General features: G+C 38.0%; 1 protein-coding gene across 1 annotated transcript; it reads left to right on the top strand.

Moving 5' to 3' along the window:
- Positions 1-218: 218 nt before the first annotated feature.
- On the top strand, positions 219-9,510 carry LOC129046644 (collagen alpha-6(VI) chain-like). The gene is made up of 6 exons (XM_054514348.1): positions 219-662; positions 2,552-2,642; positions 5,525-6,196; positions 7,018-7,111; positions 7,317-7,588; positions 9,265-9,510. The coding sequence occupies exons 1-6, from the start codon at positions 219-221 to the stop codon at positions 9,435-9,437; spliced, it is 1,746 nt and encodes a 581-aa protein (XP_054370323.1). The 3' UTR covers positions 9,438-9,510.
- Positions 9,511-26,780: the final 17,270 nt, after the last annotated feature.

Raw genomic sequence — 26,780 nt, forward strand, 5'->3', positions numbered from 1 at the left:
TAATGTATATGAGTCCAAAATAATTAATTGCTCTCCCTCTCTTCCTTCCAGCATGCTCATCAGGTAAGCCCATCTGGTCTCTGAATATCCATTATTTTATAGATTTGAAGAAGAAACGAACAATGTTTGAGTTGTGGAAAGGTTCTCACGTAGCTTTTGTGCTTTGATATACAGACACATGCCCAGCTTATCCAACTGAAGTGGTTTTTGCCTTGGATATGTCTGATGATGTTACACCAGCTGCATTTGAAAGAATGAGGAACATTGTTATGTTATTGCTGAAGACCATTAAGATCAGTGAAAGCAATTGCCCAACAGGCGCTCGTGTCTCTGTTGTTTCTTTCAATACCAACATACACTATCTCATCCGATTCTCTGAATTCCAAAAGAACAACTTGCTGCTACAAGCCATCCAGAGAATCCCACTTGAGAGATCCAGTGGAAAACGAAATATTGGGGCAGCCATGAGATTTGTTGCGAGAAATGTCTTCAAACGTGTTCGTCAGGGCATCCTCACAAGAAAAGTTGCCCTGTTTTTTGCCAATGGTCCATCGCAGGATGATGTTGCCATCAGCACAGCTGTGCTTGAGTTGAGTGCCTTGGATATCACTCCAGTGGTTATTGCCTTCAGTGAGGTGCCAAATGTCAGACGTACCTTCTCTGTAAGTAGAGCCTGTTGAAAACTGAGTCAGTCACCCACTTGCTGAGTATCTGCTAGGATTTGAGTGAATCCTGTTCTCCAGCCTAAGTCCTATAGGAACTGTCCAATCCCTTACTAGAAAGGGGTACAATTTTAACAAAGCAGCAGTGATTCCCTTGACCATAGTGATCACCATCTGACCTTTTTCTGAACATAAATTATTAATGTCTTGTGCTTTTAGGGAAAATCAGAGAATTTCCATAATGATCTGTTAATTTCACTTATTTACTATGCCTTTATATTTCTGAAGTTGTAACAAGTAATAAAAATTTAACTAACAAACTCTGGCCCTAGTTTCTAGAAAAGTTAGTAGAAGGCTTCAAGCATGCCTTCTGTTTTTTCAAAAGAAAATTAAATTAGCAAAGCCCCTCTTGATATCTTTATTGCCATTTATACATGAGAAAATTATGAAATTTTGTTTTAAAATATGACTTAATCTAAAAGATAGTAAAAAAAATTAACTGTCCATTTTAAAAGGTACAAAAGGAAAGCAATTCTATATTTATTTAAGGTTTCATAATATAGATTGCATGTTCTCTGTCCTTTGAATTTGTTTTAATATCATCCGTGCTCAGTTTTAACTTTTTCAAAGTAAAATTCATTCCAGCTGCTGTTTCCTCAAAATTGTCATTTTAAAAAGAAATATGTTTACTTGTGCATGATAAAAGTGCAAAACTTGGAGTTTAAGTTCTGATCTAGCAACATCTAAGTCAGTCCTTTATTATTTATGCTATATTTATTCTCATGCAGCCTCATATTTATTAGTTGATTCATGTATTTTTCTGACTAAATGATAATTTACCAGAATGAAAAATTTCTGCTGACACATGAGAAGGAAACTTATGGTTTATTGCCTGGGTTGTTCCACAGGATAAACAGGAGCAAGAATCAGTATTTTCTTTACTTAGTATAAGCAGATTACAACTCTGAATGCATGTGATGACATCTGGTGACTTTACATAAATCTGTCTTCAGAGTAGAAGAGTTTAAAAGAGCTGCTTAGCAGGGGAAAGGCAAAAAATTCACTACCCAGCACTGCTTTAAGTTTACAGTGATGGCAAGGCAAACAACCTCACCACCACCCCCACGTAAATACAACTTCCCTTTTCCTTTCTGATGGACTTCTGCCCTTGGAATTGAGAGGTGGTGTAATCTCTATGATCCTACAAGTCTGTAGCCACAGATACTTACTGGCTTTACTTTGCTTCAGGAACTTCAGTTTATTGACCACATGCAGCCATTGCCAATTCTAATTCCCTTGAAGAGTTCTATCTGTAATATTCTTTACAGATGTTAATCAGAAATTAATTGTGTGGTGTATAACACACAAAGCCAAAGTTTAATGCAAAGAAGTAATTATTTCTTTGCTTACCATTATAGCTTATTCATATATGTTCATTTCCTGTAATACTGTGATATTTTAAAGCCATTTTTATCTTAGTCTACAAGGAAATGCTTTTCCATTGGATCACATCTGGATGGGGTTGGGTGGTGGTCAGTGAAATTGTAGAATGTTGGAGCATCTTCAGAGTTCCTCAAGCATTTCTGTGGTCAAATCTTCCACTGTGAGAGACTGTCTTTCTTCAGGTGATCCCAGGAAACACATAGGTTGCTCTCATAATACAACTTTCTAATGCTAGAATTTTCCCTCCAAGAAATCATCTTCACCCTTTGTCCCAGAAAAAGGGATATCCTGAGATATCCTGCCCTTTTCTCTGTAGGAAAATAGCACCCTATTAAGAAAATAAAAAAGTGATGATCCTTCCCTGGCAGAAAAAAAAGAAAAAAGACAGTCTTCATATATTTTGCCTTTCTTCTTAATGTTGCTTTTGTGTTTGCTCTAAAACACAGATTGATGACACAAGAAGATTTCAGTTATTTGTTTGGGAAAGACAACAGGACGAAAATTTGGAGGGCATCACATATTGTGCACTGTGCTTTGGTAAGACATTTTGCAAATTGCATCTGTTGGTCTATTTACCATTTCAATAACAAATTCTACACCTTTTTTTTTTGCAATGTGATGGGGAATTTTTCTGGTACACCTTAAACACATCTGTGCTTAAATATAAAAGAAAAATATTAATGAACTGGTCAGAATCCTACTGCCATGAATGTTCTACAAGGAGTTTGCAGAGATGTATTAAGAACTGTGTGGTTGGTTGCATGGAGCAACTCAGCCCAGCTCTGCAGCCAGTAGGGATGTCTGAGTGTTCCCATTCCAGGATGGTTAGAAGACAGTGCTATGGCTGTTTCTTATAATTTCCAAGAGAAACTTCACTCCTTTACAGAGGAAACTTTACTCCTTTTTCTGTCTCTGACATTCCAGCCAGCTGAACCCTTCTGCAACTGGGCCTTCTTGCCTTCTGTGACAGATAATTTTGTGGTTACAGAATACCACTGCTGAGGAGTTACAATTTTAACTTCCTCTTCAGTGGATGGTAAGAAATAGAATCTCAAAATCACAAAAGATGTTTAATTAATTTCTGTCTCAGCCATGTGAAATGAATTATTGTGTTTAGCATTTCCTTGTTTACAGAAATGCACTTAAAATAGCAAAAAGATTTTGGGAAGGCAGGCTCATTTGCTGTAAGTTCTATGCTGGGAGAGGGGGAGAAGATACTAAATGATAATATGTCAAAATGTTGAACAATGATCTGAGATGAAAAAACAGAGTTTGATTCTGTGTCTTTTACAATGTTCAGATTTCAAGAGAAAAAAATTTCTCCAGGGAACTGTTACCTATGAAATTTTTCCTACGAATGTTTTTCTGCTCTCATGCATGAATAATTTCCCCTAGTACCTCAAAACCTTCTTCAGCAAGACTCGTCCTGTTGTTCCTTACTAGAACAAAAATATTTCAAGGTCCTGTTACAAATGGAAGTAGGGGTTTAGAAAATTTCTTGCCTTTTGCCCAGGCCTCTGGCAGCAGGCAATAGCTTTATTGAGGCAGCCAGAACCCCAAAACCCACTCTCATTCACAAGTTCTTTAATAATGGCTGATTTGGTCTATTATAGAATGAATAATTTAATTAATAGGCAGAAAACTAAGAGACATAAGACTTAAACCAAACTAATACTACACAGGAATAAGGATAAAAAGAGAAACTACTAGTAGATATATACAGCATGAAGTTAAAGGTACCTATTAATGTCACAGCTAATGAAGAAATAATATAACTTTAATGGGTTCAATGTATCTTACCATCCAATTCCTGGTGGGGCACATACACATCGAGATCCTTTCCCTCAATCCCCAGGGAAGTAATCACAGAACCTGCATCAAGGCTCTGGGGAGAGGTCTCCCACAGTTTCAGGGTGTGTGTGTAGAAGGCTTCTGCCTCTGTGATAACTGTGTGTCTTTTATAGTTTGTTAAACAGTGTCTTTCAGTCAAGAATATTTCCTTTATCCCTTCCCACATCTGTTCTCCAGACTAAGTTGTTGATTCCTAGCTGAGGCCTGAGCCCTTTTGGAACCAAGGAAAACCCCTTGCTGGGCCTTTCAGCCTCTAGATTATCTATTTATGGACCAGTTCCCTGTGGTAAAGAGGAGGGGGTATAGAAGTACAGCTACAGCTCCCAAATTGATTAGAGATTTTTTTTGTTTGTTTTTGGTTGTTTTTTTTTTTTTGTTTGTTTGTTTTGATTTTTTTAGATCAAAGTTTAGGAAAAAGAAAAAAAGCTTTTGTAGTGGGTTGACCCTGTCTGGATGCCAGACAATCCCTCCACAGCTGGGCAGGGGATAAGGAGATAAGGACAGAGAGATCACTCATCAAATGCTGCCATGGGCAGAACAAAGTTGAATTACAAATATTAATTGAATTTATTACTAACAAAACAAGAACAGACCAACAAAAAGTAAAATTAGACCTTAAAACCACCTTCCCCCCACTCCCGCCTTCTCAGGTCTACCGTCTCCCTACCAGCAGCACACAGAGATGGAGAATGGGAGTTGTGGTCAGTTCACCAAACATGTTTCTGCCAGTGCTCAGGGAGAGCATGGGGTGCCTCCCATGGAAGACAGTTCTTCATGAACTTCTTCAACAGAAGTCCATCCCATCTTCAAAAGGGTGCAATGTGAGTTCATTGCTCCATGCGCAATAGTCCTCTCCAAACTGCTACAGCATGGGTCACTCTTCCATGGGGTGCAGTCTTTCAGGCACAGGGTCACAAGTCTTGCCAGAAAACCTGCTCCAGCCTGGGCTCCTCTCTCCATGGGTCTGCAGGTCCCTGCCAGGAGCCAACTCCAGCATGGGCCTCCCACAGTTTCACAGCCTCCTCTCAGGCATCCACCTGCTCTAGCATGGGGTTCATCCACAAGCTGTAATTAGATCTCTGCATCCCCTGGATCTCCATGGGCTGCAGGGGCACAGCTGCCTCAGCATAGTCTTCACTAGGGGCTGCAAGGGAATCTCTGCTCCAGTACTTGGAGTACCTGCTCCCCTCCTTCTCCACTAACCTTAGTGTTTGCAGAGTTGTCTCTCTCACATATTTTCACTCTGCTTTTCTATGGCCACAATTAAATCTGCATAATAGCATTTTTTGTCTTCTTCTTAAATATGTTATCACAGAGGCATGTCCACCATTTCTAATTGGCTTAACCAGTAGCATGTCTCTCTTGGAGCTAGTGGCATTGGCTCTGCTGGACATGGAGAAAGCTTCCATCATCTTTTTACAGACGCCACCCCTGTAGTGCCCCCCACTACCAAAACTTGGCCTTACAAACCTAATACAGATCTACAGGACTTTGTGTGAAATTTTTATGAATCATTGCTTTTGTTGTATTGTTAAATAGTTCACTGGCTATTGGGTCTTCCTCTTTAGATAAATGCAATCCAAGAACCAACTGTGAGGTGCCTTTTTCTCCCCTGGTTCAGATGGATATGGATATAACTTACATCATGGACAGCTCTCGCAGCATTAGCAGTGAAGAGTTTCAGAGAGCCAAAGACTTTGTGAGCAACATGGTGGATCAGTTTGTCGTTTCCTCACAGCCAAACGAATCATACGGAGGCATCAGAGTGGCACTGGTGCAACAGGCTCCCAGGGGCTTCCTGCCTGACAGAAACCAGACACCTGTGGCCTTGGAGTTTGACCTAGTCACATACAGCAATAAAGATTTGATGAAGAAACACATCCAAGAGTCTGTTCACCAGCTGGAAGGGCCATCAGCCATTTCTTCTGCTCTACAGTGGACAGTTGAAAACGTATTCTTCAAAGCCCCCAGACAAAGAAAACACAGGGTCATATTTACAATAGTTGGAAGCAAAACAAGCACATGGGACAGAGAAAGGCTGAGAGAGATTTCACTTGGAGCCAAGTGCCAAGGGTTCACCTTATTCACTCTTGCACTTGGCAGTGATGTGAGTGACAATCAGCTGATGGAGCTGTCAAGCTCCCCCACAGATCAGCACTCACTGACACTGGGCAGGTTTTCCACCCCAGAGATGGCATATGCTCAGAGGTTTAGCAGGGCATTCCTAAATCTTCTACAACGTAAGTATCACACAGCAGCATTTGCTTCACTTGTGGAAAAAGACAAATGTTGTGTAGAAAAAGGTAGTCAGTGTATATGTGCTGTCATTCATTTCCTGGTCATAACTTTGCTGCTAATCATTCATGATTAGTTTACCTCAGATGCTGGACATTAATAAAAGTGCCAGTAATGACAGAACAGCATTCTATTCTAAAGTAGTCTTTTCCCCTTAAGTTTTTATTTAATGTGTGGCTTTGTGTACTCCACTTTCACTAAAGACAGACCATTCTTCAGCTAAGAAAACTGTCATGTTCCTGATTTAGGCCCACATTTCTCCTCAGACCATTGGCAAGTGCAGATCTACTGAGCTTTTATGCCTATTTAGGCTTTGGGGCAGGTACAAGATAAATATTTTGCACATTTGACTTCAACCTCTCTACAGAGCAGACACAGGACTTACTTTTCAGGACACATTCATGAAGATGCTTAGTCTTAAATGCTTTGACATGGAAACAAGAGAATAACAAAAAGGAAATTGCCATTTATTTAAAATCCTCATCATAAGCATATGCTTGGAGATGTCAAAGTTTCTATAGAAAGATAAATAGTGTATTAAAAAGTAAGACAAAATATAAAAGATTGGTTCAGGAGTCATTCTCATCTATCTGATCTCTATAATATTTTTCATGTTTCTGGGCATAGTGTCAGTCACTCTGGATATAGTGTGTTACTTATTGAAAGACACAAACTCCAGTTCACAAAAACAGCCATGTAGTGGTTTTTATTAATCCTACTTTTGAGGACTTTAAAACTCACCCCTGCCACCTGTGCTTTCTCACAGAAGAAATGAACAGTTATCCTTCACCTGAACTTCAAGAAGAATGTGAAAACTTAGATCGGGGAGACATACAACAGGAAGCATCCATGACTGAAAGGTTGGAAATTGCCTATTTAACTTTTTGAGAACATACCTCTGAATGTAAGATTTATCCCTTTGGGTTAGTTTTTACATTCAAAGGAGTTATAACATAAATGGGCTTGGGGTCAAAAGTTTTTTTCATGTTTTTCAGAAGGAATGAACTAGATGCATTTTCTAAGGTCAAATTGGTGCTTAATTTTTTTTCCCCCTCTCCTTGGAAGGATACCTTTTCCTGGAATGGCTGAAAGTGATTCCAGTCAAGTTTTTGAAGACATGGAAAAAAATGAAAGTAGAGTCATGAAGAGTATGAAAGAGAACACCAAGGAACCTGTATACACAGTGCCAGAAATGAGAGATGATTATGAGGAGAATGAGTATTTCACAGAGGAAAATGCTAAAAGGGAAAAGCCTCAAGAGTGTGGAAAAGCTCAGGAGAAGAACAAGAAAAACTTAGAGACAACAGCAGAAACTAGAAGTGGCTGTAATGATTATGGTATGATTCTAGAATATGAAAATCTTTTTTAATTCAGTAAAAAGACTAAACTGTGAAGGACTCAACTGAATATTTTTACAAGATGAGGAATTTACAGCTACATTTTTCCAAAGGTCTTAGTCATCATATGTTAGTATTTAGTCCAAACCTATATAGTAGTTAAAGATTGAACTACAGGTGTCATTATAACTTCAGTTTTGATTTATAACTTTTTGTAATAATATCATGTAAAGTTCTAATCCCCCTTACTAAAATAGTCAATAATTTTAAAATCCCCAAGTTGCTCTGTAATTAGTGAGTTAATCCTGTTGCTAATTTAGCTCAACATGGAGGAACTAATTACATTTCTGCTACATTCTGTTCCAGTAGGAAGAACAGGATCCATCAGCAGAGGTATCAAAAGATATATTCTTCATGGTTTTAACTGTACTTCCTAATGATACATTTTTCATTGCAGATTTGCCATTAGACATAGGCATGGGAAGCTGATTGTGAGATTATTTGGCACCAACGTTCTTGTAACACTATTGAGTGAATATTATGTTTAAACTATAATTAGAGAGAAGTTATGTGAAAATAAATGAAAAGGTGTCTGCATAGATTTGGGTGTGGTAGTTCATTTCAACAGATGTTATCCCTTCGTTTTTCATCCCTCTCCACTCAAGAATGGTTCTGGAATTGTAGCCTCATTCAGGATGAAAGAGGATCAGTAAAGGGAAGATATGTTACTGTTTATACTTTACTAATAAAATATTTCCTTTGATGAAGTAGTCATGGTCACTGCACTTAAGTAAGAAACTACCTAAGCCACTTATGAGAGCTGTGTGAACTGCCTTCCCCAATCCTGTATTTTAATTAGTGACCCAACATTTTACTTCTAAAAACATGTAGCCCAGTTCCAGAACTTGCCTTTTGAGAGATGTACTTTGTGCTCATCTCTTGCTTGAGATTTTTGCTTTTCAGTTGATTAGGAGAAGGTTATGTAATTTTAAATCTTTAAGTTGTATCATTATATTTCTTTATTTCTCAGTTCTTCCTCTTTAATATTGTACTGACACCAAAGTCTAGAGCTGCCTTTCTGTCTTCTTTTGAGTAACTCTGAATTTACACTGGTGAAAGATCATTAGAACTGTTCTCACTGAATACCAGATTGCTACTAAGTATGCTCCTCTCACCTACTTTGCTAATTTATGCAATTTAATCTGTAATACTCTTGGATTTGACTAAGAGACTACCATGGATAGTTTAACAACCTATGTATACTAATTTATGAAATTTTATTGATGGATACCAGTATAAGAAGTTGCAATAAAGAAGAGGGGAATTATTAAAAAGCTTATTCTCCTAGTTTCTATTGACCAGGTATAGTTATTTTACAATCATTAAAAAACCCTTTTTTCGTTAGAAAACTAAACACCTTTTAGCAGTCCTATTTATGGCAATGAAAAATCTAGTTTCAGACATTCTTTCTGGGCAAAGCAATCATAAAAAGAGGGTTTTCACACTGGCACTGTGGAGTTCTAGATGAATACTTAGTGAATCTGTGTAAGACCTTGAACACTGGCTACTCCTTTTGTCTGACAGTTTGCACTGAATGTTATTTTTCCCTGAATTTACAATGCTGAGAAGGGTGGATTTTTCTTTCATTAAATCTGTCTCTTATTTCCCTTTTCCAGATGCATGTGACCTTGTTCAAGATAGTGGAGAATGTCAGAATTACATTTTGAAGTGGTACTACGACAAAGAGCAGAAAATGTGTGGTCAGTTCTGGTATGGGGGCTGTGGAGGCAATAAAAATAGATTTGAAACACAAGAAGAATGTGGATTCTTGTGTATAGAATCCTCCTAGTGTAGAGACACTTAAGTTAACTCTTCAGTTAAACACTATCAGATTGATGTGGAAAAGGCATTCAAAGAGGAAGCTTTACATACCCACTCAGCTCCCATGTTTCAGTTGAAAGAAATACTTGATTATAAAATTATTATCTGGTGATGTAATTGTGAAAATAAAACTTAGGCTATTTCTCCATTGATCTAACGTGTTGAGTATTGAGAAACTCTAATTAGCCAAGGGTACGCTGTTTAAAAGGCATAAAAGTATTGAAACCTGACTTTCTTCCATAAGTACCAAAATGTGCACTTTCTGAGTATACTGCATAGAACAAAGCAGTGCCTCAGAGATTTACATTAATAATATCAGATGCAAGACACTGACATCAAAATGTTTTGAGATGTTTGCTCACATTTATCCTGCTTGTAGAAAATATCAGAAAGCATTTTGATCTCAAATGACAGAATTCGTAGAAGTTAATTCTCTTAAAGGATTTAAAAGATTTATTACCATAGCATCATTCTTGGCTTCTTTTTTTTTTTTTTTTTGCTTCTTTTTTTTTAATGAATAATCCAACATGTGAATAAAATCTATCATTCTCAAATTATTTACTTCTGCTGTTAGTTCTTAAAGCAGGAGTAAGTGTATTCTCATGGTGTGGCTTCCTATTGGTAAATAAGCATGTCCTCCACTGTCCTCGTTACTAGATATTAGACAAGTGCTTTTTTTTTAGAGCATTAGATTTTCATGGCTACTCTCAAGAAAAAGAAAAAATCCTGAAGACATCTGATTGAGGATAATAAATGCAGTGCCCTGCAGAAGGGTAGGACTTAGCTGAGCTTTCATACTCTGATGACTTACTGAAATTCTGTTGTTGCCCATTTTATTGCCGTAGAAGTCATGGTGCATTTAATTTTGTCACCACAGGCCATTCTGCAGAGGTGGCTGTACTTACCTGGCATTTTGTTCTTCTGTGGATTCACTTACAAGATACAAGAATTGATCTAGCAGCATCTTTCTATATGCTCCCTTGAAAAAAAAAGAAAAAAGATTAAACTGGAAGAAAAGCTGTAAAAATTATGCAGAAATTTTTTCTTACTGAAGAAAAAAAGGGAAATAATGACATATATTCTATATATGAAGATATATGCCACTGGATATAAACAATATGTGCCAGCTTTTCTTAAATAAAATTTAAAGTTTCCCTTTGAAAATATAGGCTTTGCTGATTCAGAGGAATCACATACACAACAGTGAGCAAAATGGAAGGGCTGGTTATAATACTGACTCTATGGAAAGGTCTTGTCCACTTGTAGAAGGAATCAGAAGGGAACTTTATGAATGAAGTCATTCTGGTGCCACTGCTCAGTGCCACTGGACCAGACATGCTGAACTTCCATATGAACTGCAGTCAAAGGCAGCCAAGTGCTGTGCCACAGTTGCCACTGCCAATGCCTTTTCCTCAGCCCTTTGGTGGCAGAGTGTGGGGCACATTTTGCTTCCACTTGGAGGGATCATTGTACACCTGAAATCAACTGCCCCAGGGGTGGGAACAAAGCCCTGCTGCCATGGACTGATCCAGACTGCACTGGAACAGGGTGAAGACACAGAACACCTGCAGTACATCAATGATACCATTGTATAGGGCAATACAGCTAAGAAAGTTTTTGAGAAAGGGAAGAAAATAGTCAAAATCCTTTTGAGAGCCAGTTTTGCAATAAAAAAAAATAGAGTGAAGGGACCTGCACAGGAGATCCAAATTTTTAGGTGCTTCTCCTGGCATCCTGATTACCCATGTTGGATTGGATGTTCCTCTGCACGTCATGCAACTAATCCTACATAGAGCAAGTGGGTCACACCGATCACATAATGAGTTCAAATAAGAAACCTCAGTCATTCAGGAATCTTGGGAGTGATCATGAGCTGGCCAGGAGGAAAAGATTTTGGAAAGTCACCTGAGGAGGAGGTAGCACATGTTGATAATACCCCACTAAATAATAAATCGGCAGAATGTGAGAAGCAATATGCCTTGTTTACTGCTGGATCTTGCCATCATGTGGGAAGGCATCAGATATGGAAAGCCACTGTTGGAGTCCCTTTCTACAAGCCACAGAAACTACTGAAGGAGAAGGTGAATTGAGTCAATTTGCAGAGGCCAAAGCCATACAGTTGGCTTTAGTTGAGTACTACTGTTGAGTAGGAAAAGTAGTCAACACTTTATAATGATTTCTGGATGGTAGCAAGTGCCCTGTGGTTCTGGCTGCAGCAGTGGAAGCAGGATAACTGGCAGCATAGGGCTAAGCCCATCAGGGCTGCCACATTGTGGTAAAATATTGCTGCCTCTGTGGAGAATCTGATTGTGCAGGTATGTCATGTAGATGCTCATGTTACACAAGAGTCAGGCCACTGAAGTACGTAAGAATAACCAGCAGCTGCCAAGACAGAAGTGGCACAGGTGGATTGACAATATAAGCATGAGTTATTACTATCTCAGTGGGGCCATGACACCTTGGGCCACCAAGGAAGAGATGCAGCACATAGGTGGGCTCATGACTGAGGAGTGGACTTAGACAGAGACATTATCCATAGATGTGAAAAATGCACTGCAATTAAGCAAGCCAGGCTGTTGAAACCTCTTTGGTACAGATGACAGTGACTTAAATGTAAGTATGAGGACGCATAGTAGATTGACTATATCACACTCCTGCAAACCTGTGATGGCAAGAGCCACATGCTTAAAATGGTGGCAGCAACCACCAGATGGCTGGAAACATACCCTGTGCTCCATGCCACTGCCCATCCTGGGCCTTGAAAAGCAGTTCTTATGGGACAGAGTATACTCCAGAAAGAAATGAATCATTGGAACTCATTTCCTAAACAATCTCGTAGACACTTGGGCCAAAGAACATGGCATTTGCGTGGGTGTATCACATTCCTGATCATGCCTCTGGAAAAATCAAACAGTGTAATGGACTGTTAAAGACAACACTGAGAGCAGTAGGTGGTGGGATCTTCAAATACCAGCTTTGGCATTTAGTGAAGGCCACCTGGTTAGTGAACACTAGGGAATGTGCCTATCAGACTGGCCTTGACCAGTCAATAATTTTCATACTGTAGAAGAGGATAGAATTCCTGTAGTGCAAATAAAAATGTGCTGAGGAAAACTGTCTGGGTTATTCCTACCTCAGGCAAAGACAAACCCATTGTACACTAGTCCAGCAGCTAGAAAGGATTGCCATGGTTTAGCCCCAGCCAGCAACTAAGCCCCATGCAGACAAGGATGAGAATTGTGAATGTACAAGGGAGAGAACTCAGAGGTTGGGACAAAGGAAATTTAATAGTTAAAGCAAAAATCATGCATGCAAGGAAAGCGAAACAAGGAATTCATTCATCACTTCCCATGGGCAGGCATTTCAGCCATCCTTAGGGAAGCAGAGCTGTCTCATGTGTAATGGCTATTTGGGAAGATATATGGCATCACTCTGAACCTTCCATTTTGATCTTCTCCATCTTTAGATGCTGAGCATGTTGCCATGTGGTATAGAACATCCCTTGGATCAGTGGGGGTCAGCTGTTCCAGCTGTGTCCCCTCCCAGTTCGTTGTGCCCCTTCAGCTTTTGTGATGGCACAGCAGGGTGAGGCCTTGACTCTGTGCAAGCACTGCTCTGCAATAACCAGAACATCCCTGAATTATCAACACTGTTTTCATCACAAACACAAAGCTCCATACCAGCTATTGTGAAGAAAATCATCTTTACCCCAGCCAACAAACACCAGAAGATTCTCCACCCCTACAGGTCATGAGCTGACCATGTCTGGACACCAGGTGACCACAAAGCCACTCCTCCTACTCTTTCCCTGCTCTGATGTGAGGTCCCTCCCACACAGTGCAGTCCTTTGGGGAAGAGGCTGCTCCATCATGGGACCACTACAGAGTCACCAGTCCTGCAAGCAAATCTGCTCCAGTGTGCTCTTCTCTCCAAGGGACCAACTTTCTTGATGTTCTGTCGCAAAAATCTTTTATGGAAAATCCTTTCCTTAGGATTTTTCCTCCTGAGAAGCTGAGAGGCCTCGGGAACAAAGTGTAAACTTTGATTATCTGCTGCTGTGGAATGCAACAGGTGGATCTTTGATTGGCCCATCTTGGATATTTATAATTAATGGCCAATCACAGCCCAGCTGGCTTGGACACAGAACCTGAGATACAAACCTTTGTTAGCATTCCTTTCTATTCTATTCTTAGCTAGCCTTCTGATGAAACCTTTTCTTCTATTCTTTTAGTATAGTTTTAATGTAATATATATCATAAAATAATAAATCAAGCCTTCTGAAATACGGAGTCAGATCCTCATCTCTTCCCTCATCCAAGAACCCCTGTGAACACCATCACAATGTTCAAGTTTTTTGCTCTATTTATAGACCAAATAGATTCTCTGTGCCCTTTTAAAAGCCCTACATAAAGCGGCAGTTCTGTAGATGGATTATGTTATAGTTGTCATCAGCCATTCTTACCTGCCTCACCTCTTTCCCTCAACTAGGACAAATCTCTGAGCAAATCTTGAGTTACTGTGGAAATCTGGTCGCAGTCTTTGATAGAGTTTTGTAAAGGCTGATAATTTCATGCCTGGATAGCCAAAGTCCAGATCTCTGTCAGGCCTGTCAGGTGAAGGAATGTCCAAGTGCCTGAAGCTGTTTTTAGTGTTGTATCAGGCTGTCCATCAATGACAAATCCAAGAGTTTTCACGAGCCGAGAAACTGGTTTGACAGAGTAGCACCACTCTGGGGTCCTTGGTCAAAGGAGGTTTCTCTGCAGATGCAAGTTCTTCTAGGTGACACCTTCTGCTCATTGGTATCACCTTTGCTTTGCCAAGGTCAATGTTCCCTGACTGTTTTACCTTCAGAGAGCGCTCTATGTGCTCTTTCCTGCATGGTCTGTCTTCTGCTCTTGGGACCTGACCTTGCCCAGGAGATGAAAGAAGAGAGAAGAAAGTTTCCAAACAGTCTCTGAACCTCTGGGCAAGTCTTTTGGCAGCCTCATGGCAGTGCTGCTCTCCAACAATTGTGCAGGACAGCCTGTTAGCAGGTGTACATCACTGTATCTCTCACAGGAAGCAAAACAAGAGATCCCAATGACTTCAGAGGCAGCAGGCATAGTCCAACTCACATCAAACCTGGATGCACCTTCTGGACAACAGACACCTTTGCCATGTATATCCACTGTTTCCTGAGTCAAGTAGTGTAGTGAAGCATTTTGTATGACCCTTTTCTGCCAAGATTGCTTTCTTTCTGGGTGAGTGCATGTTTCATTTTCCAGGAATGTCCGTCAGCAGTTTTTAAGATCTCAGGGAAAATCTTTTTACTTCCAAATCCCATTCTTGCTTTCTGAAAAAAAAAAAAAAAAGTAAATAAATAAGAAAAAAGAAAAGCCTTAGCTCTTCAGTGTGTCTAATGGAAGATCATACAAGTTTCATCTGAGAAATATGGTATTTGATTGTGACAACCAGACACTGCTTGATGTCTTCTTCAAATTAAAACACTTCTTTGAAGAAGGCTGTGTATTACACCTTTCCAGACATTTATTGCTAACCTTTAGAAATAGCTGACAACACAGGAAAAACCAATTAACTGCAATCTACAGCAAGGGAGGTCAAGGGTTTACTGTAATAGAGACATGAAGGACAATGTTCTCTAGCTGGATCCAAGGGGAGAATACCATATAATTCCTCTTCTTTAATTAGTTTTCTCATCTAATTTAATCCACAGCTTCAAGTTCTTAGATTCTCTTATCTTTTCGCTTTCTTTGGCAAGAAATCTCTGAGGTGCCACAGAATTCCCAAGGCAAGGCAGTGCTAGCAGCCACAGCCCCAAGAAAGGGCATGTCTGAAGGGCCATCAAGAGCCAACTCTATAACTACAAAAATTGAAGTTGAAAGTCAGAACTGCCAGCACTTGCAAAAAAGATGTTCTCTTCGTTGAAGACCATGTTGCAATTATCTTATCCCTGTTCTTGTTCTGCCTCCCTATCTCAGCTGTGCCTAGATTGCCCCCAGTATCTGTAATGAAGTGGTGGAGACTCATCCAGAGTCCTTAGATCAGCAGAGCCTGAGCTCGTGAGGAAGTTAGGTGCTTGGCTGTAGCCTTGCTGAGGTTTTAAAAGAGCTTTATGTCCAGAAATATTGCATTGCAGTAGTTGGCACTGCCAATTGTTTCCAAATGACTTGAATACACATATACGTGTTTTTATACACACATCTTTACTAATAATCTTGAAAAATAAATGTTTTCTTGCAGCAAGTGTTCTGTCATCAGTAAACTCATAGGAATGGATTCTTCTCAACTAAAATAGGTTCACATAAATCAAATATTAGAGCACAGACTTGCTCCCACTAAAATTAGTGTAACTGAAGTGACCACTCAATATTCTGTAAAAAGATTTTCATCACATATTACTTTAAAAAGAAAATGAAAACCTTTTTTGGAAAATAGTGGTATAGCAATATAAGATACCCAGCCTTCCTGAAATCACAAACATGCCCATTTATTAAGGGCATTTATTAATAACTTCAAAACACATTTAAAAAAATAGTTACTGTTTGATTAATAGGTGGCTAGTTAAGTGTTTTCCACTTTCCTTCAAACTGGAGGAAAAAATCATGGTGCACCTAGACTTTGATAGAGCTGGCTCTTCCTGTTACACATGCATGGTTAAACCAGATTCTTCAGCTTTCTGACTGTAGCCATTCTTTTCATCCCCCTCAGAGAGGATGCTCAGAGAAAACCACCAGGACTAAAAGGAAGACAAGGTAACAGGGGGATATCCAGGTAAAAGAGGTCTAAAAATTAAACAAAAATTCTGAAAATCCTGTGTAATTGTGATTTAGAATAATTCTTCAATGTTTTTATTACATGTTTTTCTATCTTTTGCCATAATTTTTCTTTTAATGGATGCAAGGATTTGTTGGGAAAAGGGTAGAGTATTACTCTAGACAATCTGAATCTGTGAATGCAGTATTCTTTAGGGTTCTCTCTTGCAATAATTGAAGATTTTGAGAGTTTTGCAGAGATGTCAGTGAGTATTACGGTAATGTTACTTTTTTTGAAGCTGTGTGCAGATATCTATTGCAGTGCCCAGTTTGTGGTTTTGCCTAGGAAACACATGGGAAATCTGGAAATCTATCTGCAAGCATTAATTCCTGTGTTTAGGGGTTTTTTTATTCCTTTTTTTTTCTGTTTGGTTGGTTGGTTGTTTATGTAAAAAATTAATGCACATGTCTATTATTTCAGGAACAATGGCAAAGATGGGGGTGATGGAATTAGAGGAAAGAAATACATTATTTCCTTTCTTTTGCCTTCTTGACCTCAAAGTTGCTGAGTGGTAAAAATGAAATAATATACCATATTTTGTCTCTATGAGATCTCTTGGTGTTCCTGGAAAGAAAGGAGAAAAGGGTGACTTTGGATATCAGTAACACTTAGTCACCTTTTATTGCTCAGGGTTTGGGTTTAAGGACAATAGTATGGCTATTTCATGGAACTGTCCCTGTGAGAAATGTCTTTAATAAACTCTCAAGCACAAGGCACAACTTTGTACCAAAAAGTTATTTGCACTTCTTTTTGTTAGAATTTCTGTCAGAAGAGATATTATAGGACATAAAATACTTTTTGCTCTTCAGAAAAAGAGCAAACTACTGATGAATAGCCAGTGGGTAGTTTTGAAAATGGGGTATGCATTCAGTAGAAGAGGCCAGTGTAGGACAGGGGAAAAAACAGATAAGATTGTTGTAGTAGTCTTTATCAGGAGGTGGTTTGTAACACATGTGCAATGCTCTAAACGAACTGCTTGGTACCTCACTTCCAGATAAAACTTTCTTACCCTTTCTGTCCTTATAGAAGTGCTGAAGGATACACAGAGCTATATTTGTTCCAAATATTGCACAGATAAAACTGCAAGTTTTAGGTAATTATAGCTTGCATGTAATTATTGTTAGATATATAAAATTTCTTTTTTCATTTATTTGTGTCAGCTTCCACCACCAGCCCTAGTGCTTAGCAAGTCTTTTCAGGTGACTACAGTATGAAATGATTTTTTAATGTCCATACACAAGATTTTATTTCAAGAGTATTACCACTGTATAATTTCAGGATTACTGACTTTGAATTGTTTTTGCTGTGTGGATTGCTAGTTCTTTCTGTGTCTGCAGTGTTCAATGCTTAAATCAGACTGAATAGATAGATCCTCTGGAATCTTCATTGACATCTGTAAATGCAAGGAAGTATGTTACACATAGGAGAAAAATGTAAAGAAAAAGTTAAACCTTTTTGATACAATGGATCCTGACATACTATCTGTCATTATCTGACATATGCTGTCTGTTAGGTCACACAAAAAAGCCTTAACAAGAAAAAGATTTGTTGTCATTTAGAAACAGAACAATTGTGAACAGCCTGGTTACAGTGGCTTGCAATGCAAAAAGGGATACAAAGGACCTCAGGTAAACATTTTTAATACTCACAAGTGGAAAAAACCCCTCAGATTAATGATTTGTGTGTGTTAACTGAACTTTTTTGTACATGTTGATTTTTACGGTCAAAAAGGACAGAAAAACCAGGAACTAAGAGTCTTCCAGTAATGAATATACTGAAAGTATGCTATGTTAATTATAAGGTACTGGATGTGTAACCAGCTGAGGATTGAAGTCTGAATGTTTTTCATAACAATAATTTTTCTTACAGTAAGAAGAAAGACGGAAAACAAGATGAAAGGTCACAGATTTGGTCATGCAGAAACTATCAAGTATGAATTGATGCCATTAATCTAATAATTATAATAATTTTTGTTTCTAGGAATTCCAGTTATTTCATTAGTGAAATGAAATACCTTTGCTCCTTGGTCTCCTTTCTGGTTGTGTCTCTTGCTCCAAGTGTCATGGCACAGGGGCTTTTGCAAGGACTTGCTTTCAAGAGCTGTTGGAATTTTCATAGGTGTGTATTTATCTTTTTGTTGTTCATGCTCACACTTCCTTCATGGCATTCTCAATTATTCTGCATAATTGTGGTTTAGTATTTAATTTAAAAACAGAGTAAGTAAACTGATTTTCACTATCTGATGGAATAATTTAGCCCTACAAAAGACTGAATTTTTTTTTCAGGCTGAATGTGAAGTATGAAACCCCAATCAATTCTCAAAACAATGAAAATTGCATAAATAGGACTGATCTGTGTAATTGGTACTTCACTTTAGGCTTCAAACAATAAGAATTCTTAACATCTGTACTCTCTGTGGATGCAGAGCTATCACCACAGAAAAAGCTGGTTCGCTCTTCCGAACACCATGCTTTGGTGACACTGTGGGCAGACCTCTGACCCAAAGCTTTCTGGTAACTTGTCATTTTTATATGGGATAAACAAGAGTAAGAAGTACTTCATGTTTCCACAGTTTTCTGACTGATAGGCATTGCCCCATGGATACAGAAAATCTGCCAGATGCTTGTTCTTGTTGATCTCACTGGACATTTTCAATGTTCTGTGCACAGAAATTGCCTGTTAATATCTTCTCCAAGATTTGTGCTTACACAGCAATTAGGGAGCAATTAGAAGTTTTGTTAAATAAATTGAACTGACAGCTCTTCACTGTTCTCATGGGAAATCAGTGTGTGCTTCAGTAAACAAGTAGATAAATCACACTTTGGAAAAAGCCCACTTCTGCCACAGACAGTATTACTTGGAGAAAACACACCAGTCAACAGGATAGTTGTGGCAGATTAAAAGGAGGAGTACTTTCAGTTCTGTGAAACAAGATGTTGCAAGTCTTTTGTTATCTTATGATGCTGCAGTAAAGTAACAGCTGCATCTCATTTTCCTTTTCTCCAGTAAAAAATTATTGACGAGTCACTGTGCAAAATTGGTTTGAGTTTTTTACACAAATCTATGACTAATTTTTTTATTCCATATCCTTGTGTTTCAGAGGGAAAATGCTGTCATAATTTCTTGAGAAGCTAGTTTTTTTTATTAGAAGAACTTCTTGTCAGATTTTAATTGCATTTTTTCCAGCTAACTAGGGTAAAGCTGGGGACAAGGGACTTGCAGGAGAACACAGACTAAAAATATATAGAGGCAGAATGACAAGTACATCATCATTGATACTCTTTAATTTTTTTTTAATAGATTCCTTCTTTACATGTGCTGATTTCACACTTGTATTGATTTTTAAATGTTATGTCTCTCATTTGCAAAAGCTTTTAATACTCTGTCTTTGTGTAAGTCACACTAAACAGAAGCAATGACCATCTCTGAATTTCCTACTATATGTGCTCCAATTCATCTTCCTTTCTTGCCTTTTAGGTAAAAAACTGCTGTAGAAGAAATAAGCTGGTTTAAGAGCAGTGAGATGATCACTTTTATTTCCCGTTAAGTTCTTTGTCCTGGTTTTTTGTGGCTTCTTTCTCCCTTTTCTTCACAAGATTTTGCATGGCTGAATAGTAATTTCAGATGTTCTCTGCAATGACAGGGACTGACAAGGGCTGGCTGCTCCCTGCTGAAGCATGTGCTAATTTTATTTTAAGGACTGTATTTTTAAATGGACTTTGAACATATTGGATGAATAACTCAGTTAACAAAAATGAGCTGAACTTCTAGAAGAAAATTGGTGTTTTGATGTTATCCATTCAGGTTGTCTTATAAGTGAAAATGGTGTCAGACCTTAAGTTCTTCTTTCTTATTTCTCATTTACCATTAATTCAGCATGTTGAAAATAAGAGAAGAAGGAAAGAAATCTATTAATTTCCAATAGAAAATAAAAAATTTATATTGCCTCTATATGTTGTTTGAATGGCACATATGTACAGTGCTACTATTCATAGAACTCTTCCAGGACCTGCTGGTCTGGAAGGCAGTTGAAGTGACAGAGGATCTCCAGGATGCAGGGTAAGACCTAGACTCCAAATGTTTTGCCATTACTGGAAACTATATTTGTTCTTTTTCATTTTTAAGGGAAAATAAGGAGTGAAACAGAACATTTTCTTCCTGTTGTGGTGGTCTGGAGTAGTTATTTGTGCAGTGTTCTGATGACTTCCAATGATGTATTGCCCATACATTGTAAATTGCATGACTGTATTACCTTGTGAACTTCAATATTTTATTAAATAAAGGAAGCAGGGAATCCATCTGTATGCAAGCACAAATCAGGTACTTCTGAATGCAGGTGGCTAATTGTATACTTATAAATGTAACTTTCAGAGGTCACCATCTAAATGCATGATTTGTGCACGTTTCAAAAGTGTACCTGACTCATGCTTTGAGCCTCTCCTTTTAAGTAACACAAAAGAGAATAATTACTGTCAGTAGCACCATAAATTTTGCAATTATGTGCTTCTAACAAACTCTTTACAAGTGCCATTGTGGGACTTCAACAGTATGTATCTTTAGTCTCAAATGAAGGAGGCTCACTTTAGAAATATTTATTTCCTCTTTGACTTTCAGCTTTGCAAGTTCAACACGGTATAAATGACAGATTGGGTTCATTTTCCACTCACTAATTGTTACCATTGCTAAGAAGTCTGCAGCTCTTGCTAAGGTGGTATTTTCCCTGTACTTCTTTGTAGAGATGATATACTGTGAATTTCTTACAGCTTCAAAATAGGATTAAAGGTGAAATGAATTGCAACAGTCATGTTCAAAAATTCTTCTAACTACTAGAGGTTGGTCCTTGCAAACAAAGAAACAGATGTTTTCTCAACCTAAATGGAAAAAACATTATATATCTATATGTATATGCACATATATGTGTATATGTGTGTATATATACTTATATATAAAAATATTTAATTAAAATAACAGATAACAGGTAGTAAAACCTTCAGTTCTATTGTGGAATTTCAGTATCCCAAATCATAGTAGACATGAAATAAAACAAATAAAAATGTGTAATGCAAATAACTGTTGGCTTTGATTGGTTTTTTCCCCCATGATTAGTAAAATATCTGAGCAATTAACTGAGATGAAGACAACATAACTTGTAATTTTTTCTATTTTTTTTTTTAGGGGAGCAAATGACTGAATGGACAAGCCTGATTTTCTGTACATATCTCAAGCAAAGTCCATGTTACAAACACACACAATACACCACCTCACCAAGTACTCCTGTGCTCATGTATGGCTTTTTGTTCTTGTCCATGTGAACTCATTACCTACATCTACAAAGACAGTTCATTACCTACATCTAGAAAGACAGCTATAAACATTCAATTGTGTTTTGATATTGTAAAGCTGAGTAATCCCTTTCTTCCCTGATTTACTAATATCACATTGGTTCTGTGTTCAGCACTCCTGTGAATGTATGATCTTAGCAGGCAGGTGCTTGAAAAATGATGTTAGGGCTGAGAATGCAAAAGTATTTTTTTGCCTGTTTAGATTACTTTATTTTACTGAAGTTACTGTAGCATAATCTATTAGAAAAGTTAAGTGTCTTGGTATCCAGTGGTTCCAGTTACCATGAGGTAAGTTGGCACTCTTTTTCCTGGTCTATCTATCCTATTTCCTTAGGAGGTGGCTGTGCCAAATAGTAAAATTAAAATACAAATAGTAAAATAGTAAATAATAAAATCTGAGAGAAACCTCTCAATGAAAATGTTTGGTGTGGAGCAGGCCCAGGTCCTGCTTGTTCTCCATTCTCCAATAAAACCAAAAGGGGTTTAGCAAGCACACATAGCAGTGGAAGGCAGTAATGCATCTTAAATCACTGAAAGATTTAAAATCTGTAGAACTATGGAAAATAAATTCAGTGTGTGTTCCAACAGTGATTTCAGCTTTTGTTTCAAAAACTTTTTAGATGCAATGTTTTTCAACTAAACTTTCTTCTTCTCTTTCTTTACCGTTCTGGGATGGTCAGTACATCTTACTCCTATGTTACTGATACTAATGGTACTGTTTATTTGTCAAATTGTCCTAGCAGAGATCTGATAAGCTGTGAACTACTTTGCCTATGTAATGGTAGGGACCATTCAACCAAACACTCTGAGCTGCGTGTTTCCTTAACAGGGGTTAAATTCTTCATAGAGCCAGGTGTTTACTGATCTGCAGCTTCAGCTTGCTCATCCATTTGTAAGCAAGAGAAAATGAACTGAAAAACAGCATTTAAAACTAGATGTAGTTTCTTCAAATCTTTTTTATATCACAAATTTTTATTTACAATAATGGTCATGGGTCTTCTTAGGGTCTTGTATCCTTTTGTTTCAGTGATATTTTATTTAACACCATTATAAGGGTATTGCTGGCAATAATGAAGTAGTATGAGTTCCTCCTTTGTCATTTCCCCATATTCTCTATGTTTCTGTGCTTATTATTTTATTATTTCTTTCTACTTTTCCCTGAGACATACAGTTTGCATTATTCTTCCCTGACCTTTCATAATTCTAATTGTCTTGCAGCTTCAGCCCTGCCCTTCCTTGTCCCTTCTCTGACCCTCTTTTCTCTTTAAATTCACACCCAACAGTTCCTCCACTGCTTCACACTGAGCTGACAATTTTATCACAGCCATTATTTAAAACTGTTTATTTGTTCTCTTTATTTGTTCTGATTTCAATACTGCTCTCCTTTGTTTTACTTTGTGTGGTTTTTTTCCCTAACTATACTCCGTGTAGTACTAACTAACTAACTATACTGGGCGTGTTCCATGCCCAGATGTGTCCATCCCAGTTATGTACAGGAAATGATAATGGAAACCCCTGTCCTACACTGAATTTGGCTGGAATGGTGAGTCAGTAATCTCCTCCCTTCACTAGTGCTAGATAAATTATCTTATTGTTAATGTAGTTATGTTGCTTGCTGTAGCCTGTGATTTTTTCAAATTACATTTTTCTTCATGATGCAGCAGATTATTTTCATCAGCACAATTTCTGCTTTTAGATGTAATATAATGGCTGGAGTAATTACAAGATGAAACATGTTTCACAACAGAAATGTCACATTCATTATAAAACCTGAACAATTCTCTTAGTAATAATGCAGTAATAATACCATCAAATGACTATCTGAACCTCACTGCAGAACTTGAATTATTGTAGGCCCACACTGTGCCACAGAGGAGCTTTAAAAGGGAATATTGTGTGCTGAAATTGCAGGGTCCAGCTAAACACCCCAAGGCAGACTGTTGCAGGCTCACTCTGAGGTCAGTGCAGGTCCTTCCTCTGCAGGCACACTCAGCAAGGGGGCTCAGGCTGCAGCAGATTTACCAGAGGTTCAGAGTGCAGGTGAATCTGAGCCTGCAAGAACTTGGACAAAACCCAAGATTATTTCTACCCCTGTTGTTTAGGTAGTGCTGGAAAAGCAACTTCTTTTCTCTGCTGCAGCTTATCCAGCTTTAAATAGTGCTAATAGAATTTACCTCTATTTTTCAAATATCTTAGTAAAACCTTTTCAGAAAACCGAACAATTTTTATTCTTCTGTGCTTCACTTCAGTATACATTGGACAGGTTTTCGTCCATCTCCCTATTTTTCTTTGAGCTTCTATCAAGTGTGGAACGTAGTTTATCATTGTGTTACATAGCTTTTATGTGTATTACTCTCTGTGCCTGAGATGCAAGAGAACAAAATAATTTGGGGGTCTTTTTTGTTTCCTGCAACCCTGTTACCACCACCTCATCTACGTCTCAGAGTTTCACAACAAGAGTATGTTACTCAAAGCACTAAAAAATATTTCTCACCAGAGATCCTCCAGTGAACAGGACACTAGATGTTTGATGAGATTTGTTGCCATGAATGTTTTCAGGAGAACTACAAGGTGCTAAAGTGAAAAAAAGAGCTGTGATTTACAGTCATGGACCATCTTCTTCTGTGAAACAAGCTGTTACGGAGAGCTGTTGAGATGAGTGCAGTAGAAGTCATTCCAGCAGTTATTATGAAGTTTCTTGTTTTGAGGGACTGCATGAATGGGTGTGGAGCTTCTGTTTCATGAGAAAAACTGCAAAATGCCTCTACTTGTCTGTTCTGGTGAAGAGCCATCTTCTCACATGTGTCTGACCTACTTTTGCCTATGAGTGAATGCAGATTCACTTTACAAAATGAGTTCTCAGAAATTAGTTGCCTTCTTCCACCTGATGTGCTTTCCTCTTGTGATCTTATTTCTCATTCTCTGCCATTTATTTTAAAGAAAATGGATGAAAGGCTGATAAATGGGCTTCTTCCATCTTGCTTTAGGAGCAGAGTTCAGGGAAGCTACACTGGAAAAAAGCACCCTTGTGAGGCAGTGAGACTGACACAGTTCATGCCCTGTTTTCACAAAAGAGAAACTATGAAAGAGCATGAGCATAGGAAGTCTTTGGAACTGGGACACATGGACCAGCTGAGCAGCCTGGCTACTTAGTTGGATGTTGTTATCTACATTGCAATCTCTCCTATCCATTGTTGCAAAAACTCCATTAGTTATGTTGCTGAGGTAGATGTTCCTTGTCACTGATGACTTCAAAATCCTCAAGCCAGTGAACTGGTTCTCTTGTAAATTTTGAGGTGAAATTAGTAGTGCCCATAGTGCAGCTAATAAGAACACAAAACCTCTTTTGAGGTGTTTTTCTACTTTTTTTCCCTTATATTTTAAGAAATAAAGCTCAAAATTATTAGTAATCATGTTGTTCTTAACAGGGCATTTTGTAGAATTACTATAGGTACGCTCTTCTTCTAATATAAATTACTGCATGCTGTAAATTCACTTAAGTATGGATTATTTTTTATTATTTTGCTGTTTAGTTTCTGAAAGGATTTTATACTCTTGTCACATGCTGTAAAAAAAAAAAAATGTTAGGAGTTCATTACTGTAGTGATTAATTTAATACTGCCCTGTGGCCCTACGGGGAAGTGTGATCTGTCTATAATAAATGTTCTAGGAAATAATGTAACTTCATACTAGATGAAAAAGACCAAATATAATAACATATACTTAGAATTAAAGAACATGTTGTGGAATGAGGGTGTATTTTTCTGAAAAAATATTAAAAATAGTGTAGAACAACTATAAATTTTGTGTTGAGAGTAAGGTATTATTCTGTCAGATTAGGAATGGGCAAAAGCATATGTGAAAAACTAATTGTAAGAAGGACACAGAAGATTTTTACATTAAGAAAACTGAGCTATTGATTTAGATTCTGTTAATGTTCACCAAAAATACTATGTGATGTTGCAGAAATTATAATAATACTGCTATGTAGGAAGGATTTTATGAATTTTAAGGATTTTTGCTCTATATTATAAAGAAAAACTCTTTATTAAAAATGTATTAGGTGGTGTTTCTCTAGCATGCAGTTGAAACTCATGGAGAAACGTCCAAGATTATTTTAAGCTATTAGGTTTTCATTCTGACTGGCATAATTAAATAATCTTAACTGGGAAAAAGCAGCACACTTCCATGTGCTTCCATGTGACACATAGTCTATGAGAAGACTATATTAGGTACCATGTAACTCATGTGAAAAAGCCCGAAGGGGAACTGTGTTTCTCATTAAGACTGAATTATTTAGTCCCATTCTGGAGGTTTCTATCTCAGATGAGTTATTTGAAATGGAAACCTCTTCCTTTTCCTCAAGTATCATGCTCAGCTTAGAGGTTAACAGATGAGAGACTGAGGCTTACTGAAAATCTCTGTTCTTGCTCATATGCCTCAGGCCTCCTCATGGGAGGGAGTCCAGGGGGACCTCACCTGCCACTTTCACATTCACTGGATTTAACTTATTTCCTAAAGCACTTTTTGTCTTCATCCAAAAAGGTGTGACTTTTTTTTTTAACCAATGAATTAAAAAAAAAAAATGCCTAAAAATGCCACAATAAAAGATTATAAAAGATTATGTAATTTGGTAAAGTTCAGTGTACTCTGGCATCCAGCACAATTTCAAACTTTGTTCACCTTGTAAAATCTCAGTGATCACTGCTGCTGCTTCCTCTGTGTCACGTGCTGGGCAGAGAGGGAGTTTACTGTCTTTCTTGTAAAAATGCGAGGAAGTTCATTTCAAGCTGTATCTGTTAAAGCAGAGTCAGTGGTGTGAGGGCAGACACAGACAGGGCACTGCAGAACTAGTTTTGCTGTTTCAGGTCTTTCCATAAGGATGAACAGTTGTCTGGAGACATAGTTCATAAACAAGAATGTAAGTGATCCAAAAAGCTGCCACCAAATGACCTGGAAGCCTCACTGGGTTTCTGTCCCAGACAGGTGATATTCTGGTCATTAGACCCCTGTATATATGACAGTGAAATCAAAAATACTACCTTTGTTTATTCTGAAGAGTTGTTGGGGTAACTCCTATTGTATTTACAGGGTGCCCCGTGGCAGGAAAAAATTATGAATCTGACTCCATGTTCTTAGAAGGCTAATTTATTCTT

Source organism: Molothrus ater, chromosome 1 (assembly GCF_012460135.2).
Source record: "Molothrus ater isolate BHLD 08-10-18 breed brown headed cowbird chromosome 1, BPBGC_Mater_1.1, whole genome shotgun sequence".
Lineage (NCBI taxonomy): Eukaryota > Metazoa > Chordata > Aves > Passeriformes > Icteridae > Molothrus > Molothrus ater.

Coding starts and splice junctions, on each gene's coding strand:
- LOC129046644 (XM_054514348.1), top strand. CDS start 219: ATGTCTGATGATGTTACACCAGCTGCATTTGAAAGAATGAGGAACATT. Junction 663..2,551: donor ATGTCAGACGTACCTTCTCT/GTAAGTAGAGCC, acceptor TCTAAAACACAG/ATTGATGACACAAGAAGATT. Junction 7,589..9,264: donor AAGTGGCTGTAATGATTATG/GTATGATTCTAG, acceptor TCCCTTTTCCAG/ATGCATGTGACCTTGTTCAA.